This window comes from Hippocampus bargibanti, linkage group LG17 (assembly GCF_051943395.1).
Source record: "Hippocampus bargibanti isolate YZ-2025 linkage group LG17, ASM5194339v1, whole genome shotgun sequence".
Classification (NCBI taxonomy): Eukaryota; Metazoa; Chordata; class Actinopteri; order Syngnathiformes; family Syngnathidae; genus Hippocampus; species Hippocampus bargibanti.
The window spans coordinates 1513502-1534369 of record NC_142750.1 but is presented as its reverse complement, the minus strand read 5'-3'; the positions used below and the strand labels follow the sequence as shown (position 1 = coordinate 1534369).

General features: G+C 43.6%; 1 protein-coding gene and 1 long non-coding RNA gene across 3 annotated transcripts; both read left to right on the top strand.

Moving 5' to 3' along the window:
* The first annotated feature begins 508 nt into the window (after positions 1–508).
* smarca4a (SWI/SNF related BAF chromatin remodeling complex subunit ATPase 4a) lies at positions 509–20322 on the top strand. Of its 2 annotated transcripts, none has more exons than XM_089019644.1 (34): positions 509–606; positions 2718–2981; positions 3156–3288; positions 3598–4047; positions 4647–4745; positions 4816–5071; positions 5159–5285; positions 5367–5540; positions 6439–6612; positions 6705–6872; positions 6970–7020; positions 7450–7580; positions 8191–8254; positions 8329–8438; positions 9441–9588; positions 9694–9857; positions 10536–10602; positions 10706–10816; positions 10896–11138; positions 11278–11391; positions 11999–12106; positions 12214–12300; positions 12376–12422; positions 12513–12679; positions 13602–13765; positions 14383–14610; positions 15528–15605; positions 15689–15907; positions 16538–16800; positions 17382–17487; positions 17572–17673; positions 18113–18245; positions 18313–18452; positions 19667–20322. In XM_089019644.1, the coding sequence occupies exons 2-34, from the start codon at positions 2760–2762 to the stop codon at positions 19697–19699; spliced, it is 4881 nt and encodes a 1626-aa protein (XP_088875770.1). In that variant the 5' UTR covers positions 509–606; positions 2718–2759; the 3' UTR covers positions 19700–20322. The 2 variants fall into 2 exon arrangements, with proteins under 2 accessions (XP_088875770.1, XP_088875769.1); XM_089019643.1 differs by having other exon boundaries at positions 17379–17487.
* Positions 18463–19364, top strand: LOC148885139 (uncharacterized). The gene is made up of 3 exons (XR_016118161.1): positions 18463–18622; positions 18949–19125; positions 19212–19364. It is a non-coding gene; the product is annotated as an uncharacterized LOC148885139 (long non-coding RNA).
* Positions 20323–20868: the final 546 nt, after the last annotated feature.

Sequence of the window (20868 nt, the reverse complement as noted above, 5' to 3'; positions counted from 1 at the left end):
CAGATACAATGTGTATTCTGTACTACAATCAGGGTGGGGACATAAAGAAATACAAACAGTTTAGTACACAACCACAAAACACTTAGAACAACCGACACCTCCGGACAAGTTGCGTCCATAATTTGTAAAATGACTTCAAATGACTTCTACTGAGTGTATTTTACAAAGATTCCACCACATATAGATATATTTTACGTTTTAAGACTCACGCTGAATATTCAGGAAGTCTTGTTATCGAGTTGATGATGATACTACTATTATTACTATTCGATTTGATTGGATTTGCCTTTATTAGTCTCGCAGTGGAGAAATTTACATTTCACAGCAGCAAAGTTATGAAAGTAAAAATACAAAAATGAACAAACATTATTACTATTATTAAATTTGATAAATGTAAACTACAGTCCGAGCTTTGCTGCATGAGTGTGAGGCACCGGAAGAGGGCGCTGTTGAACCGTACGGGCAGTACCATTTGTCTCCGCGAGGAGGGGGGTGAGGGAAAAAAAACGTTTGGGTAGGTCGCTCTTTGTTTTCTGGCAGTGAGAAAAACCGAAAGACTTTGTGACCGGCAAGATTTTTTTTTTAACACCGCCGTTCACCGTTCGTGTAAGTTCAATTCGACGCGGTTTGATTGAGCGAAAAAAAAGTAGTAAAACGACGAGAGTTTTCCGGGATGGATTTGATTTGTAGCAAAGGGGTTTACCGTTTGAGTGAAGGCAAAACGCCGCAGTTTAACCGGCGGTGGCGCGACTGCGAGCAATGAATGAACATGTATATTTGGAAATGTGTTGTGAGCGCAGCGCAGACGAGGGTACGGGAGGCGCTTTGGATCAATCAACGAAAGCGGAGAGATGCGGCCAACTTTTGACTCGCCGCTGCTTTTAAAACAACATTTCTACCTCAAATTTTTCTCTCTAACTGGCCTGGGAAAAAAAGCATGGCCGGCTAGGCTAACTCGGCTAACTTGCTAGCTTGTTAGCTCCCGTCAAACGAATAACTTGTTTGTTTTTATCAATGTTTTGTTTTGTGTTTACCGCGCGTAATTAATGTCGGGGATGAAATGATGGACATCACGGTTGAATGGGACGTTAATTGATGTGTTATTAGAACGTTTAATCGTCGAAATAGTTTTGTAGACGAACAATTGTGTGAACCGACACAAAGTAACGTTGACAATGAAACAAGCTAGGCCCTACTGACGTTAGCGTTGCTAAACATTATCACCATTATTTTGAGTTACTCTAACGTTTATAAATGTTTAATTATCGACACAGAAACACGAAATCGTTAAAACAACGTATTTATCTGTTTCGAGTGTAACTTCTTTTACTGTCGCTCAGTTGCGCCGGAGCAGGACTGACACTTGTTTTAACGAGAGTTTGTTTGACCTACTATGGATGATACCAATCAAAGAATAACATTAGTTTTTTATGTTGCGTGGATGTAAGATTACTTTAGAGCAAGTGTGACAAAGTCATTTTTTTACCGCTGGCCACATTGTAGTTACGATTTCCTCTCGTTATGAATTTGGAGAAGCCATTAAAATGTTTCATCCCCGGCACATATTACATACAGTAGGGATGTGACAAAAAAATCAATAATAATTCATCACACATTTTCTAATACTTAATAATTATAATTATTATTAAATTATTATTAAATTATTATTATTATTATTATTATTATTATTATTATTATTATTATTATTATTATTATTACTAATATTATTAATATTATTATTATTAAAGTGAATTTAAATATCTATAATGTATAGATTTTGGTTCTATAACAAATAAGGAAATAATGGAATTTTTAATGTTGGAAATATGAGGGAATTTTCTGCCTGTATTTACACAGTTAAGAGTTCTTTATTACAGTTTAAACTATCATAACTTTATTAATTTTTGGCAGATCTTAACGAATAAGGTACCATTGGAAAGCTTTTGAAATTCTAAACAAGAACAGAAAACACAAGAAAAGTTTTGAAATTCCAATTAGCAAATATCAACGATCAAATGCAAGCAGATTTTGGTCAGAAATAAAAAATGGCTGTCACTGAATACTCGGAAAGAAAATTGTGAGCTCTATAAATATAGATGCTAATGCTTCTTTTTGCTTGAAACTTGGCAGTTATGGAGAAAAATATATATTCTACCACTTCTACTTACTCACCTTTATAAACTGTAGTGTTAGCAAAAAGAGTGTAAATTTCAATCAATTTTTTTCCCTGTTTCTCGTTGTCGTATTCGGAAATTTCAAGAACCAGCATGGAGGGAAACATGTAATATGTCATCATATCCCACGGAAAACGATTACATACTTCACAAAAATGCAATGATATACGACTGCGAGTACAGAGTGCGCTCGGTTCACTGGACAGAAACAATCGCGGTGAAATACAGCTCACTGTAGCGTACCTACATACACAGTGGACAACAAATTGATGAATGACTAGTTTTCAAATCTGAAGTCAAGAATAATGAGTGTTATTGTTGTTTACATGGGACAATTTGAAATTTTTAGCCAGCATCATGGAATTTCAAAAGTTGGATTTGCTTTCGTGGGCCGAATAAAATGATGTGGCGGACCAGATTTGGCCCGCCGGCCTTGACTTTGACACCAGTGCTTTAGAGTATGACCTGTACGTATTATATTCCGAAATATTTTATTTTACTGTGACTTTTTGGGATCCTTTTTGACTTTGGCATTCTTTCCAGGGGTCCTTGTCGCTGCCTCACATTCCCACTCTCCCCTGAGAGATGGCCACTCCTGACCCCCCAATGGGAGGGACACCTCGGCCCGGTCCCTCCCCAGGCCCAGGGCTATCTCCAGGTGGTATGATGGGCCCCAGTCCAGGTCCTTCCCCCGGCTCCGCTCATAGTATGATGGGACCCAGTCCAGGACCTCCCGGATCGGGACACCCGCACCCTCCACAGGGACCCTCAGGATATCCTCAGGAAAACATGCACCAGATGCACAAAGTACTGAAGTTATTTTATATTTCTTTGTTTTCTTTTAATAAATCTTCAGCCAGTATTTGATCCTTTTTTTTCATTTCGCATTCATCCCTGGTTAAAGTTTATGGATTTTCAAGTTATGGTTAGATGAATGGGTTTGGGTCCATTGTGTAATAAGTGTGTGTTCCTTGAATTCAGCCAATGGATGCCATGCACGAGAAGGGCATGCCCGACGATCCTCGCTATGGTCAAATGAAGGGAATGGGCATGAGACCAGCGGGGCATAGTGGGATGGGGCCACCTCCAAGCCCCATGGACCAACATTCTCAAGGTATATCATCATCACAGGGTCTCCAAATTCCGATGACTTATAATCACCCCTCACTGTGATGTGAGATGGGGGTTCAATTCCCATCTTGAAGTCAAAATAACAAATAATGTGACAACACAAAGACACAGAGAGTCATTCATTCTTAAGCACGTTCTGTACCCTCTTTGGTACAAGCAGTTCTAGATGTAAGAGGAGAGATCAAAGCATCCTTTTCACTAGTGGATCAGGGACGTCATGGTGGAACGTGCATGTGTTTGAGGAAAAAGGCTCCCCGACAGTGAATCTAATCTGCGCATTGTTACTCTCTAGGTTATCCCTCTCCATTGGGTGGCTCGGAGCATGCACCAAGCCCGGTCCCGGCTAACGGTCCCCCGTCTGGCTCCATGATGCCCGGCGGGCCATCCGGTCCGGGGCCCGGCCCAATGGAGGCTACGGTGGACCCCAATCAGGGAATGGGACAACCGAACCGCGGCGGTCCTCCGGGTCCGGGTGGCGCCGTGAGTGGACCGGCGCCGACTGCAGGTCCCACGCCTTTCAACCAGAACCAGTTGCACCAACTCAGGGCTCAGATTATGGCCTACAAGATGCTGACGCGCAGTCAGCCCTTACCGGACCACCTGCAGATGGCCGTGCAAGGGAAGAGGCCCATGCCGGGGATGCAGCAGCAGCCCATGCCCAACATGGCCGCCTCGGCTGGTGCTGTAGGCGGGCCGGGACCGGGACCAGGACCGGCTCAGGCTAACTACAACAGACCTCACGGTGAGCACAGGAAAGATGCCACACACGCCAGCGTTCACTCAACCTGGAAGTTAATAGATCGAAAGATAACTAGCCAGCTAGTAGATAGCTAATAGATAGCCAACAGATAGTTAGCCACCTAGATAGCTCTATAGCTAATAGCTCGCTAGATAGTTAGTTAGCGAATACACTGAATGTCATTATTAAATACACAGAAAGCTAGCTAGTCAGCTAGTAGTTAGCTAATAAATAGCTAACAGCTAGCTAGCTAGATAGCTAGCCACCTAGAGAGCTCTAGAGCTAATAGCTAGCTAGCCATATAGTTAATATTTGAGTTACTTCCGGGTTGAGTGAACGCCAGTCACGGGATAGGTTTTTCTGAAGTAACTCATAGATAAAAAGCTAGCTAACAGATAGCTATTAGATTGCTAGCTAAATGGCTTGCCTGACAGCCAATAGATAACCATTATAAAGCTATTAGACAGCCACTAGATAGCTATGAGATAACCAGCTATGTAGCTAATACATAGCTAGCCAGCTAGATAGATCGATAGCCAGCCAGGCAGCTAATAGATCCTTGTTGAGAATGATAAAGTCAAATGTGACTTGTGTCCTGTCAGGTATGGTTGGTCCCAATATGCCACCCCCTGGGCCTGCAGGAGTTCCCTCGGGCCTGCAAGGCCAGCCTGCCAATGGACCTCCAAAGTCATGGCCTGAAGGTAAGCAATCTCCAGGGATCACACGTGAATGTTTTAACCTGATCCTCCATTATTGACGCCCCTCTTCTAGGCCCAATGGTGAATGCCGCCGCTCCATCCAACCCCCCTCAGAAATTGATTCCTCCTCAGCCCTCGGGCAGACCCTCCCCCGCCCCGCCCTCCGTGCCACCCGCCGCCTCACCCGTCATGCCCCCTCAGACGCAATCTCCGGGTCAGCCCGCGCAGCCCCCTCCCATGATGCTTCACCAGAAACAGAATCGCATCACCCCCATCCAAAAACCCAGAGGGCTGGACCCGGTGGAAATCCTCCAGGAGAGGGAATACAGGTGACCAGTCACATCACGGTCGCCTTCGGAAATGCAAGATTTGACCTTTTTGGCATATTCCGAATGTTTCTGCTCATTGTTGTGCAGGCTACAAGCTCGTATTGCTCACCGTATTCAGGAACTGGAGAACCTGCCGGGTTCTCTTGCTGGTGACTTACGTACCAAAGCAACCATTGAGCTCAAAGCCTTGAGACTGCTTAACTTTCAGAGACAGGTATACTTACACACTTACACAGCGCTAAATGCACTTTTTGTTACTCCTCCCAATTTTTTTTGGGTCTGTTTTCTCTTTCAGCTCCGCCAAGAGGTGGTGGTGTGCATGCGTCGCGACACCGCTCTGGAAACCGCTCTGAATGCCAAGGCCTACAAGCGCAGCAAGCGGCAGTCTTTACGCGAGGCCCGCATCACCGAGAAGCTTGAAAAACAACAGAAGATCGAACAAGAACGGAAACGTCGGCAGAAACACCAGGTGTGCATTGTGGTTTAAGGAAAATAGCATTTTTGGTTTCCTGCTAATGACCATCTTTAGAATCAGAATCATCTTTATTGCAAAGTAGTAGAACACGCTGCACTAGTATCATCATAAAATAAACGGCAAAGAGGCACTACACAGTTCCATTAACTCTGTAGTCCAAACAGTAACTCAAATAGTACTCTATAGTGCTTCTTTGCAAATTTTTTTTATGATGATACTAGTGCAGCGTGTCTACCGGAGACAAATTCCTTGTGTGTTCGACATACCTGGCCAATAAAGATGATTCTGATTCTGAAATTAGCGATATTTGTTGACTTGTTGGTGAGTAGGCAATCCGGCATGACCGTGACAGTGCCAGCGATACTCCATACATCCATCCATGATTGTTTATCAGAATAGAACATGCTGCACTAGTATCATCATCAAAAAAATGGCAAAGAGGCACTATACAGTACTATTTGGGTTACTGTCTAGAGAGTTAATGGCGACGGGGGAAGAAGCTGTTTAAATGTCTGCTGGATTTGGATCAGTAGCACCTGCCTGAGGCGAGTCGCTGTAAAAGGTGGTGGGCAGGGTGCGGAGGGTCTAGCAGGGTTTCCGCAGCCATGTTCCGATTCTTGCAGTGTGCAAGTTCTGGAGAGTGGGTCGAGCGGCGGCAATTATATTTATTTTCGCTGTCCTAACTGTCCGTTGAAGTCGGCCACGAACCAAACCGTGATGGAAGAAGACAGCAACAATTCGATGACAGCCGTCTAGAAAAGTCATAACTACCTGTGGCAGGCCATGTTTCTTTTAGCAGCCTCAGGAAGTACATGCTTTTTAGCCACTATTGTTTACACGTGGCTTCTTCTAAACCGTTGCCTCCATTTCAAGCCAAATTTCCCCTTGACAGGAATACCTCAACAGCATCCTGCAGCACGCCAAGGACTTTAAGGAGTACCATCGGTCCATCACAGCAAAGATGCAAAAGGCCACCAAAGCCATCGCCACCTATCACGCAAACACAGAGCGCGAGCAGAAGAAAGAGAATGAGCGCATTGAAAAGGAGAGAATGCGGAGGTTGATGGTGAGATGTCTGTCCAAAATCTTTTACACGTCAATAAAGACTCATTTCCGGTAAGTGAAATTCACCCTCGACGCGTGTTTTTCTCTCATCAGGCCGAAGATGAGGAGGGATATCGTAAACTTATTGACCAGAAGAAAGATAAACGTCTGGCCTACCTCTTGCAGCAGACGGATGAATATGTGGCCAACCTCACGGAGCTGGTGCGAGCTCACAAAGCCGCACAAGCTCTCAAAGAAAAGAAAAAGAAGAAGAAAAAGAAGGTGATTGAATATTTGGCGTCATGCAAGACACTAGATTTTTGTTTGAACTGTTAATCATTGTGTCATCCCCTTTTTTTGGGGGGGGGAACGGTTTCAGAAGCCAGAGCCCGCCGAGGGTGGCACGACTGCTCTTGGACCCGATGGAGAGGTGAAATATGTCCTCAAAATAGCAATAAGTCAAAGTTAAAGGCACTGGTGTCCAAGTTGAGGCCCGGGGGCCAAATCTGGCCCGCCAAATCATTTTATTCGGTCCGCGAAAGCAAATTGAACTTCCATAATGCTTGCCAAAGTTCGAACCAAAACTTTCAAATTGTCGTATGTAAACCACAATATGACAGTCATTATTTTTGACTTCAAATGTGAAAAATAGTTATTCATTAACTCATTTGCTGCCATTCATGATTTATTCGGGAATTGAAAATGACATAGAACGCCATTCCCGAATTTGATCATGATTTGTTTTTTCTTGCTTGGGTGCCGATAAAACGTTGGTCAGATCGTTGGCGATGTTTTTTTTTTTCCTTTCCACAAGGGGGCAGATTTCATTTGTACAATTTGTGCTTCTTTCCCATTCCAGCCATTGGATGAGACCAGTCAAATGAGTGACCTCCCAGTGAAGGTCATCCATGTGGACAGCGGGAAAATCCTGACTGGTGTTGATGCGCCCAAGGCGGGTCAGCTGGAAACCTGGCTCGAAATGAACCCTGGGTGAGTGCAATGCCTGCCTGCCTGCAGGCTCTTTTCTCCCATAAATTGACGTATTGTATTGTATTCTGCATAGTTGGATTATGTCAGAATGCAGACTCTTTCACTCATTCACTGCCATTCCCGAATATATTCAGGAATTGAAAATCATGATGTGGAGCGTCATTCCCGAATTTGTTCGGGTTTTGGTTTTTCTTGGGTGCCGATAAAGCGCTGGTCTGACCTCTGGCAATGTTTTTTTTTTTTTCCTTCCACGAGGGGACAGCATTTCCCTTTTTTCTATGTTACCGCTTTGTTACAGCTTCAGCTGTTGTTAAAGCGCAATGGAAATCATTGTGTATTGTATTTTGTACAGGCGCCCCCATTTCAAGCTCAGATAACTCTAGACCCCTATAATTTAGGAATTAACTTTTTTTGCTCATTTAAGAAGAGTGTCTAAGGTTTCTTACGCTGCATTGAATATTTATGCAGTCCTAAATCTCAATATTCTATGGGTTCTGGTATTTGAGTGAAAATGACAATAACCCTGGCACTGGAATGAGCACATTTTTGCACATCGTCTGGCAGTGAATAAGTTAAGCAAGATAAGCCTAATTAAAAATTAATTTTGTAGGTATGAAGTTGCACCACGTTCAGACAGCGAAGACAGCGGCTCTGATGAGGAGGAGGAAGAAGAGGTAGGCCATCCAAATTAGAGGGAAAAAGGTGCCACGTCGCTCTCCTTGACCTTCTCCAACACTTTTCCTTGAAGGACGACGATGAGAAACCTCATGCGTCCGCAGCTCAGAACGAGGAGAAGAAGAAGATCCCAGATCCGGACAGCGAAGACGTGTCTGAAGTGGATGTTCGACACATCATCGAGTAAGACGCCAATCAAATGTCTGTCAGCCACTGTCGTCCCCGTCCCAAACTTGAGACATTACAGTGATACCTTGGCTTACGGACTTAATTGGTTCCCAGACAGAGTGTGTAAGGAGAAAAGTGTGTATCCCAAAAATTAATTTCCCATAGGAAACCATTAAAATGAGAATAATCCGTTCCCAGGTCCCCCTAAAACATATAATTTTCTACTTTATAATTTTCTAAGCCTTAAAACTACACGAAATATACCTTATTTTATGAACAATAAATGTGCTACGGTATTATAATTAAAGAAATAAACTACTGTATCATAAAGTCGTTTGATTGACCTTTGTGATGGTCGTAGATGGCTTGATGGAATGGAGTGGCCGGCCGGTTTCCTCAGCATTAAATGCTTGATGAGGAACGTAGCCTTCTTCTTTCACCATCTTGAGAAAAGCTCCCTTGTAGGTGCTTTCTCTGCGATCATTTTACCTAGTTCCTCATCAATTGTGTTCCGTTTAGCTGGGTTGATAGCTTTTTGCATCAAGTGTACAGATGGCTTGTGCGGTTTATTTGTGGAGCCTGATTGATGGGATATTTTAACCTTGCAGTCTACACTCTGCCTTTGAAGTATCAAAGTTGAAACGAGTCCAAATTTCACTGTTTTCTATCCATTTCTCACTTTCTCTCTGTCGTCTGCCCGTGTCTTTAATGTTTAAACACCCCCCTCACTGCTGCGTTCTTGACCAATCACGTGGCTTTAACTCAAGACTGGGGACGGGCGGGGATTAGAGGATAAATACAAGTCGGCTGCCATTTTCTTGTTAGGAGAACGCGCTCGTTCGCAAACGACACATCACTCATTGTGGCGCTCCGTGTGTATCCCGAAAAATAGTTTGTATGCCAAGGTAAAATGCTCATAAATTTAACGTTTGTAAACCGAAAAGTTCGTTATTTATTTATTTATTTTTATGAGGGTGTTTCTACCATGCGACTCACGTTGTTTTTTTTTTTCCTCAGGCATGCCAAGCAGGATGTGGATGATGAGTACGGAAGCGCGGCGTTCAACCGAGGCCTGCAGTCCTACTACGCTGTGGCTCATGCGGTCACCGAGAAAGTGGACAGGCAGTCGTCGCTGCTGATCAACGGTCAGCTTAAGCAATACCAGGTACATAGTCAAAAATGGTGGGGGAAAAAAACAAAGAAGGATTTCTTTCACTGACAGAGTACGCCTAATTTATTATTATTATTATTTTGTACCCGTTCCATTTAGATCAAAGGGCTGGAGTGGCTGGTGTCACTTTACAACAACAACTTAAATGGCATCCTGGCCGACGAGATGGGTTTGGGAAAAACCATCCAGACCATTGCTCTGATTACCTACCTCATGGAATACAAGCGCATCAACGGGCCTTTCCTCATCATCGTGCCACTCTCGTGAGTCGAGAAATTGCCCTTTATTGATCACCGTAACGACATGTGTTTACACAGAAGAATAGTTGGTGGAAACAAAACCAAAAAACTAAATAACAAATAATATAACAGCACAAAGACAGAGAGGCATTCCTTCTTCAGCACTTGCTGTACCCTCTTTGCGACATGAAGCAGTTCTAGATGAAAGAGGAGAGGATCAAAGCGTCCTTTTCAGCAGTGGATCAGGGACGTCACCATGGAATGTCTACTACAAGCTAAATGTTGAAAGCAAACATGCAGCTGTAGCATCCGTTGACGAAAAGAGGTTCTCTCACAGCTTGACTGTCATAACTTACGATGTAACAGGAACCCTAACCATGAATTGTTTTTAAAGTTTACTCACAAAGACATGAAGGACCCAATTATGGAACAGCTAATTGTAATAATCACATACATTTGCCAGGAAAGGCTATTTGAAATGGGTTAAGATAAGAAACCCTTTATTATAAATGGCTTAGCGCAAAGAAAGTTTAGTTCCGCTGCCCCCAATTTCAGAATTCTAGTGCGGGGGTCGGCAACGCTAAATGTTGAAAGAGCCATATCGGACCCAAACAAACAGTAACAGGAAGAAAGAAGGCAACACGCACTGTTCACTTTCAAGTCACCATGGTTCCTAATCCAACCTTGTATCGTGTTTCATAGAACGCTGTCAAACTGGGTGTATGAGTTTGATAAGTGGGCGCCGTCTGTTGTCAAAGTTTCCTACAAGGTCAGTTTTTCAAACGTCATCTGACTCGGTGTGAAAATCATCAGTTTATCAGGGATGGCAAAAATTGGGGTTTATTCCTTATGTTTTTTTTTTTTTTTTTCAGGGCTCCCCAATCGCTCGCCGCGCATTCGTTCCCATCCTACGCAGCGGCAAATTCAACGTGCTGCTCACCACCTACGAATACATCATCAAAGATAAGCAGGTGCTAGCAAAGGTATGCCTTCGTCGTGTTGTCGTCCGTCGCCCGCCAGCTTTGAATATCAGCCCGACGAATGTCATTTGTCCAATCAAAGCTCCGTTGGAAGTATATGATTGTGGACGAGGGCCATCGCATGAAGAACCACCACTGTAAGCTGACCCAGGTGTTGAACACGCACTACCTGGCCCCGCGGCGCTTGCTGCTCACGGGCACTCCTCTGCAGAACAAGCTCCCTGAGCTCTGGGCCCTGCTTAACTTCCTCCTGCCCACCATTTTCAAAAGCTGCAGCACTTTTGAACAATGGTTCAACGCCCCCTTCGCGATGACTGGAGAGAAGGTGAGCACGCACGCATGCACGGAGAAGCGCTTTGAATGAATTTGACGTGTGGATCCAACCGTGTTTGTTGACACTTCAATGTCGACCGTACTCAAATGGATTTGTTTTAAAAATAAATCTCCTTATGTTCCTCCCCAAGGTTGACCTCAATGAAGAAGAGACCATTCTGATTATTCGGCGTCTCCACAAGGTGCTGCGGCCCTTCTTACTACGCCGGCTCAAAAAGGAAGTGGAGGCCCAACTGCCAGAAAAGGTTTGCCCATACCTGCCGACTACTCCGGTTTTGCCGTTTACACCATCCCAATTCTGGGTTAGGGTTTATTCATGAAAATGTTGGTTTCCAATAGAAGTCAAAATAGTAAATACCCAACGTTCACGAAAAAACAGATTGCTAAGTATCATCTCTACATTTAGAACAGGTGATCGGCACAGTGCCAGATATATCTCTCTCTCTATATCTCGCTATATATCTCTATATATCTCTATCTCTATCTATATACGACTTACGACCAGCTTGACTTACGACCACCCATACTTACGACCTCCAGACCCTATTTAAAAAAAAATTTAATTCTACGCCTAGCACTGCAACGCGCTAGCAGGCCGGCAACGCGTACAACAATTTTGGCCAGCTAGCCAGCATCTCACTCTCGCACAGCAATCGACCGAGTGATTGCACCAGAGGGGGGGAGTTTGCAAGTCATTGAGCCTCTGAGTCTCTATTCAACATTTTTAATGGATTTCGACTTACGACCGTTTGGTCGGAAAGGAACACGGTCGTAAGTCGGATGTTACCTGTATATATAATATAAATATATATAAAGACTAACTAGATTTGTCATTCTCATCTTTGTTGCTAGGTGGAGTATGTGATCAAATGTGACATGTCAGCCCTTCAGAGAGTGCTTTACAGACACATGCAGGCCAAGGGCGTCCTGCTCACGGACGGATCCGAGAAAGATAAGAAGGTCAATAAAAGAATGCCCTTTGTAATAAAATGGCGGGAACGTTCTTTTTGAGAAAAAAAAATTGAATGGAGGCACGGAGGAGAGTCAATTGTTGTTTTTCCTTCCAGGGTAAAGGCGGCACAAAGACTCTGATGAACACCATTATGCAGCTGAGGAAAATTTGCAATCACCCCTACATGTTCCAACACATTGAGGTGCCATTTTGCGGCGTTCAAATTGAATTCCAAGAATCTCAACTAAAATGACATGAAATGATGTGTTTTTTACAGGAGTCTTTTTCTGAGCACCTGGGCTATTCCGGCGGAATCGTCAGCGGGTATGTCAAGCACAAATTCTACCTTCCTGCGTGCCTTTCAAAATAACATTTTCATTCTTAATTATCATATTTCTCCTTCTGTCCGCGCAGTGCTGAATTGTACCGCTCGTCTGGCAAATTTGAGCTGCTGGATCGCATCCTGCCCAAGTTGAGGGCCACCAACCACAAAGTGCTGCTCTTCTGTCAAATGACCTCACTGATGACCATCATGGAAGACTACTTTGCTTACCGCAACTTCAAGTACCTGCGTCTAGATGGTAGGTCGCAACGTATTGAACATGGCTTCCAACCAAGGTCTCCGTTTAGCACATGTCAATAATAATAATGATACATTTCATTTATAAGCGCCTTTCAAAACTCTCAAGGTCACTTTACAGTCACAGGATCAGTTTTTGTGTGGGTGAGCAGCGGCAGCCACACGCGCCAGCGTTCACTCAACCCGGAAGTAACTCAAATAGATAGAAAGCGAGCTAGCAACCCAATAGAAAATAGAAATAATAAAACATTGTACATGTATTTATAAGTGCCGTTCGAAACTCTCAAGGACATAGCTAATAGATGGCTCGCTAGCTAGATAGCTAGCTAGCTTTACATCATACTACTTAGCACATTCAACTAGCTAATAAACAGCTATTAATAATAATGCATTGTAATTATAAGCGCCTTTCAAAACTCTCAAAGACATAAATAGATATTAAGTAGATAGTTAGCTAGATAGTTAGCCATCTAGATAGCCATATAGCTAATAGAGAGCTAGCGAGATAGCTAATAGATAGATAGCCATATAGCTAATAGAGAGCTAGCAAGATAGCTAATAGATAGCCATATAGCCAATAGATAGCTAGCGAGATAGCCAGCCAGATAGCAAATAGATAGCAAGTAGATGGATAGCTAGAGAGCCATATAGCTAATAGAGAGCTAGCGAGATAGCTAATAGATAGCTAGCCAACTAGATAGCCATACAGCCAATAGATAGCTAGCGAGATAGCCAGCTAGTCAATATATAGCAAGTAGACAGCTTGCTAGATAGTTAGCCAACCAGACAGCCATATAGCTAATAGAGAGCTAGCGAGATAGCCATTTTTTTCCCACTGCGTTGCTCCATCTTGAAACTGAGGATATTATATTGAATAAAAGGAGTCATCTATGGTCCATCAAAATGATTTGATGTCCTCGCAGGTACCACAAAAGCGGAGGATCGTGGCATGCTGTTGAAAACGTTCAATGACCCCGCTTCCGACTACTTTGTGTTTCTGCTCAGCACCCGAGCGGGCGGCTTGGGTCTCAACCTGCAGTCTGCCGACACGGTTGTGATCTTTGACAGTGATTGGAACCCCCATCAGGTAACGTACCATCGGGTTTTATGTCACTGAAATAGGACGTCGTGTCCCTTAACTCATTCACTGGCAGACGAGGTGCAAAAAAACGTGTCCACTCCAGTGCCAGGGTTATTGTCATTTTCACTCCAATTGCAGGAGCCACAGAATATTGAGTTTTAGGACGACATAAACATACAGTACAACGTTAGACACCTTAGACTGTCTTCTTTCATCAGAAAAAAAATTGTTAATCCCAAAGTTATATGAGTCTGGAGTTATATGAGCTTGAAATGGGGGCAGCTGTATAAAATACATACATATTGATTTGTATAGCGCTTTAACAACAGCTTAAGCTGTAATAGATAGCAAAATAGCTAGCGAATAAATAGCTAATAGCTAGCGAATAGATAGCTAATACCTAGCGAATATAAAAAACTGAGCCTGTGACTGTAAAGAGACCTTGAGAGTTTTGAAAGGCGCTTAGAAATGAAATGTATTATTATAATTATTATTAGAACAAAGCGCTAACATGGACAAAAGGCAAATGTTGCCTCCTCCTGGAAGGTAAAAAAAAAAATTGCCAGAGGTCTGACCAGCGCTTTATCGGCACCCCCCCACACATTTTCCATTTATCTTGACAGGATTTGCAAGCTCAGGACAGAGCTCATCGCATCGGTCAGCAGAACGAGGTGCGCGTCCTTCGTCTGTGCACCGTCAACAGCGTGGAGGAGAAGATTCTGGCGGCGGCCAAGTACAAACTGAACGTGGACCAGAAGGTCATCCAGGCGGGCATGTTTGACCAGAAGTCTTCGGGCTGCGAGCGGCGGGCCTTCCTACAGGCCATTCTGGAGCACGAGGAACAGGACGAGGTCAGGGCTCGTGGAGGCTGTCGCACTCGGTGGGGGGGTTCCCTGTACCATATTTTCTGGTGAAGAAGGCGCACCCAAAAGCCTTGATTTTGCAACTACTGTCTGCAACCACCAACTCCAGCGCATTTGACAAAGATTCCACCGCATATAGCTAGCTATATTTTACCTTTTAAGACTCGCGCTGAATATTCAGGAAGTCTTGTTTTCGAGTTGATGACAATGCCCTAAGTGACGTCACAGAGGGAACGCCCCTGATCGACAAAGTGACACACAATGCATTTTGGGTACTTTTTTTCGTATGAAAACACAGCGTTTATCACGACATAAATAACACGATTGTGAATTGTTGTGTCGCAGCCAATTGCGGTAACGCGCATAAAGAAGGTGTAAGTTGACACAAATTCCCAGCGGACAAATCAGCCCATTTGCACCATCTTGTTTTGTGTTTTGTGGGCACTACATTGGAGTCCAGACGGCTCGAATTTAACTGGAAGGACTTCTTTGATCGATTGCAAACATTTATGCTTTCCTGTTCAGAACAATTTGAATTATATTCATAACTCGATGAGTAACAAGAAAGCATCTTCTCCCAATCTGAACTCTCTGAAGCCATTGTTTTGATTCTGGAGCAAGTCAGTTTGTGAAGGAGTATCCTGGCGTGACGTCACGAACAAGGGGGCGGGACTTTCTGAATCTCCCCAGTTTCGAGCTCATTTGGTGGCAGTTTTGGGACACTTTAACTCATTTTTATTGGTGTTTTGCATTTGACTAAAAATATCAGCCTTCGTGTTTTGGGTATTTTAGATGCTATCAAACGTTTTTCTGATGTCAGTTAGGAAACAAAAAAATGGTGTCGGTTGTCCTTTAAGGAATTTTTGCTGCTACTTTGCTAATCTCACCACCAAATCTCCCCGCAGGAGGAAGACGAAGTGCCCGACGATGAGACGGTCAACCAGATGATTGCCAGAAGTGAAGAAGAATTTGACCAGTTCATGGTTAATGTCACCTTCCTTTCAATGGGCGCGTCTTGAATCGTCCGAGTCCACTCACCCCCCGTCTCGTTTCTTGTCGCATCCAGCGCATGGATCTCGACAGACGCCGCGAGGACGCCCGCAACCCTAAGAGAAAACCTCGTCTGATGGAGGAGGACGATCTCCCCGGCTGGATTTTGAAGGACGACGCCGAGGTGGAAAGGCTCACCTGCGAAGAAGAAGAGGAGAAAATGTTTGGCCGAGGTTCCCGCCAGCGCAAGGAGGTGGACTACAGCGACTCGCTCACCGAGAAACAGTGGCTGAAGGTCCGTCCCGTGTCTTCCGAACAACCAGCGAACTATAAGATTTCATAATAATACTGAAACTACTACTAATCATAATCATAATAATACATTTCATTTATCAAAGGTCACTTTACAGTTAGCTATTTGAGTTACTTACGGGTTGAGTGATTATTTGCTCACTCTTAGCTAGCTAGCTAGCTAGCTATTTGAGTTACTTCCGGGTTGAGTGATTATTAGCTAACTCTTAGCTAGGTAGGTAGCTTTCTATCTATTTGAGTTACTTCCGGGTTGAGTGAACGCTGGCGCTGCTCAACTGCAGAAAAACTGATCCTGTGACTGTAAAGTGACCATGAGAGTTTTGAAAGGCGCTTAGAAATGAAATGTATTATTATTATTATGATTGTTATTATTATTACAGCGTAAAATCGTGTTTATTCTCTTTTTCCTAATTTTCCAACTACTTGTACTCCATTTGTGGATGTGTACGTTATAGACAATGGGTCCTTCCCGGTCTGTTGACACCATGTTGCTCACTTGAACTATCGAGCTATCTGGCTACCTAGCTAGCTATCTGGCTGACTAGACAACAATGGGAAAAAGAGTCACTTTACTCACCGCTCACCTCACTATTTATTTTTGTCTTCTCGACAGGCCATCGAAGAAGGTAATCTGGAAGACATCGAGGAGGAAGTGCGCCATAAAAAGACCACCAGAAAGCGTAAGAGAGACCGCGACCATGACGGCGGGCCCACCACGCCGAGCTCCAGCGGCGGCCGTGGACGCGACAAGGACGACGAGGTGAAGAAAGCCAAGAAACGCGGTCGGCCGCCCGCCGAGAAACTCACTCCCAACCCGCCGTCGCTCACCAAGAAGATGAAGAAGATTGTTGACGCCGTCATCAAATACAAAGACGGGTGAGCTTGATTAGCCAGCTGGCAACTTAGCTAGCTTTCTATTTGCTCTCTATTTGCTATATAAGCTAGCTAGCTAGCTATCTATAAACTATTTATCTAGTTTATCTAGTTGGCAACATAGCTAGCTATCTATTTACTATGTATTTACTATCTATAAACTATCTAGCTGGCTGGCAACCGAGCTAGCTATCGATTTGCTATCTATAAACTATCTAGCTAGCTATTTGCTATCAATCAGCTATGTACTTGGTAACCTAGCTAGCTATATATTTGCTATGCATTAGTTAGCTGGCTGGCAACTTAGCTAGATAGCTATTTGCTATCTATAAACTATCTAGCCTTCTATTAGATATATATTACCTAACTAGCTAACTTTCTATCTGAGTTATTCCGGGTTGGCGCATGTGGCTGCCCCTGCTCACCCACAGAAAAACTTCTCCTGTGACTGTAAAGTGACCTTGAGAGTTTTGAAAGACGCTTATAAATGGACTGTATATATATATATTTTTATTTTTTTTGTGGAAATTTTATCCAGTTGTTGCCATAACTAATTGTTCTCCATGTTCCTGTCCTCTCAGTAGTAATGGACGCCAACTGAGCGAGGTCTTCATCCAGCTGCCTTCTCGCAAAGAGCTTCCAGAGTACTACGAACTCATCCGCAAACCGGTCGATTTCAGGAAGATCAAGGCATGTGCTCTGATATCTTTGGTTTGGTTTGGTTTTTCTTCTTCCTGCCGATCCTCATCTGACTGGCGCCGTTCCGTCAACCAGGAGAGGATCCGAGGCCACAAGTACCGAAGCTTGAATGACCTTGAGAAGGACGTGATGCTGCTCTGTCAGAACGCCCAGACGTTTAACCTCGAGGGATCTCTGGTGGGTTTCAACTTGATGCTCCCTTTCACATGTACGTGACTTCAAGATGGCGGCGCGAGAGTGGCTGCCTTTACAGCAGCTCCTGGTTTTGTTTTTCTACTTCTTCCTTTCCTATCATCACTTTGCTGCTGTGAAATGTCAATTTCTCCACGCACTAGAAACACAAATAAAGTTGGAACTCAAGGCACTTTGTGTATATTTTTATATTAAGTTGAAAATTATGTTTTATGGGGACCTGGGAATGGATTATTCTCATTTTAATGGTTTCCTATGGGAAATTAATTTTTGGGATACACACTTTTTGCCTTACACTTTCTGGGAACCAATTAAGTTTTTAAGCCAAGGTATCACTGTATATAAATAAATATTTTATGTATATATTATTTTGATGATATTTGCGGGTCCGCACTTACTTTTTCCACTTTCTTCAAACCGTCAGATCTTCGAAGACTCCATTGTGCTTCAATCGGTCTTCACCAGCGTGAGACAAAAGATTGAAAAAGAGGAAGACAGCGAAGGAGAGGAGAGCGAAGAAGAGGAGGAAGACCTTGACGAAGGTTCCGAATCTGAATGTAAGTATTTTTTGTTTCCAAATGTCAGGAGGTCACGACAGGCTTTGTTCTGTCTCCTTCCTCCCAGCCCGTTCTGTGAAGGTCAAGATTAAACTGAACCGGAAAGAAAAAGGCGACCGCGGCGGGAAAGGACAGCGGCGGAGGGGCCGCGGCGTGCGAGCTAAACCTGTGGTGAGCGACGACGACAGTGAAGACGAACAGGAAGAGGTGAGCCCCAAATGCGACCACAACAAAATGTCGACCTCTCAGCTGTGGTTTGATCTTTACGTTTACAGTCAAATTTCGCTTTTCGAACGTCTCCGTTTTCGTCCCAAATTTGTTTTTATTATAATAATAATAATCCATTTCATTTCTAAACGCCTTTCGAAACTCTCAAGGTCACTTTACAGTGAGCAGCGGCAGCCACATGCACCAGCATTCACTCAACCCAGAAGAACTCAAATAGATAGAAAGTTAGCTTGATAGCTAATAGCTAGCTAGCTAGCTAGCTAGTTATATAGCAAATAGATAGCAAATACATAGATAGATAGGTAGCAGGCTAGCTAGTTAGATAGCAAATAGATAGCTAGCTAGGTAGCAGGCTAGCTAGTTAGATAGCAAATAGATCGCTAGCTAGGTAGCCAGCTAGCTAGTTAGATAAGATAGCTAGCTAGGTAGCCAGCTACATAGCTAACTAGGTAGCCAGCTTTTCGAAACTCTCAAGGTCACTTTACAGTCACAGGATCAGTTTTTCTGCGGGTGAGCAGCGGCAGCCACATGCGCCAGCATTCACTCAACCCAGAAGAACTCAAATAGATAGAAAGTTAGCTTGATAGCTAATAGATAGCTAGCTAGCTAGCTAGTTATATAGCAAATAGATAGCAAATACATAGATAGATAGGTAGCAGGCTAGCTAGTTAGATAGCAAATAGCTAGCTAGATAGGTAGCAGGCTAGCTAGTTATATAGCAAATACATAGATAGATAGGTAGCAGGCTAGCTAGTTAGATAGCAAATAGATAGCTAGCTAGGTAGCAGGCTAGCTAGTTAGATAGCAAATAGATAGCTAGCTAGGTAGATAACAAATAGATAGCTAGCTAGGTAGCCAGCTACATAGCTAACTAGGTAGCCAGCCTTTCGAAACTCTTTTTTACAGTCACAGGATCAGTTTTTCTGCGGGTGAGCAGCGGCAGCCACATGCGCCAGCGTTCGCTCAACCCAGAAGTAACTGAAATAGATAGAAAGCTAGCTATTTAGTTAATAGATAGCCAGCTAGACAGTTAGCTAACTAGCTAGATAGCCATATAGCTAATAGATAGCCAGCTACATAGCTAGCCAGATAGCAAATGGATAGCCAGCTAGGTAGCTAGCTATTAGATAGCAAAATCGATAGCAAATAGATATTGACCCGTTCAGTCAAATCCCCATTTGTGATGCTTTCAGGAGCATTCGGCCAGCGGCAGCGAAGAGGATTGATTCTGAAACACTCCGAAGAGGACCAACGCGGTCCGCTGAACTATTATGGGCTGCGACTTCGATCTTTTTCTTTAGGTACCCCAGGGAGGCAGAATTCTAGTTTCACCTAGTCAGGTTGTTTTTTTTATGATATTATTTTAAGAAGCGAAACTTGTTGTATTCTCATTAAAGTGTATCATTGATTCAAAAAAGCAAAAAAAGACCTTACTTACATCTATATTTAAACATCACTTTGTTATGATCAGTAGTGTGTTTTATTTGTTTGTTTTGTTATGTTTTTTGAGGCCTAGACTGATTGTGGGCCACTTAGGCAGCCATTTTTTTAATTGTTAGTTTATCATCGTATTGAGAAGTTATCCAAGAGTCACAAAAATCCCATTTTGAATGCGTGTTGCGCGTCGGTGGAAACGCACCCCCGATGTGTCTTTTTGTTCTTATCTTTGTGTAATTTAAGACGACAAGCGGAGGGTCATGGTACGACCCACCCGCAGACCCTCCCTCTCAGGTATGTAAACAGGGAGGGAGGGAGGGATGGGACCATTTCCGGCACCCCCACTACCCCCCTGTCCACACGTCCGTGTCACTGGATTCCAAAAAAGTACAATAAAGGCTTCTCGTAATAATTATGCACAGTTGCGTTTTTAATCCCGACCGCTAGGTGGCCTACTATCATCATTCTTAGGTTGGTAACAGCATGAAATGATGAAATTTGTAAGCCAGTTGTAAATCTTGACAATGGCACGTTGGTGACTTGCTGAATGTTATAAAGGGGGTGGGGGATGGGGGAGTATGTAGTTGTCTTTCACAGCATTCTTTCTTTCGAACAATTTGAATTTGCTCTCTTGGCTCTGATTTCCTCCCTTCGCTTTTCTTTGACCTCGGCTTTTTGGGGCAAATTCGAATGACCTTTTATTATAATGATGATAATAATAATAATACATTTCATTTATAAGTGCCTTTCAAAACGCTCAAGGTCACTTTACAGTCACAAAATCGTTTTATCTGCGGGTGAGCAGCGGCAGCCGCATGCGCCAGCAGTCACTCAACCCGGAAGTAACTCAGATAGAAAGCTAGCTAGCTAGTTAAGAGTTAGCTAATAATCACTCAACCCGGAAGTATCTCAAATAGATAGAAAGCTAGCTAGCTAAGAGTTGGCTAATAATCACTGA

Excerpts from the sequence above, each read along its gene's own strand:
- smarca4a (XM_089019643.1), top strand. The coding sequence starts at position 2,760 with ATGGCCACTCCTGACCCCCCAATGGGAGGGACACCTCGGCCCGGTCCC. Across the intron at positions 10,817-10,895 it reads ATAAGCAGGTGCTAGCAAAG|CTCCGTTGGAAGTATATGAT; the intron begins GTATGCCTTCGT and ends GTCCAATCAAAG. Across the intron at positions 17,674-18,112 it reads TTAACCTCGAGGGATCTCTG|ATCTTCGAAGACTCCATTGT; the intron begins GTGGGTTTCAAC and ends TCAAACCGTCAG.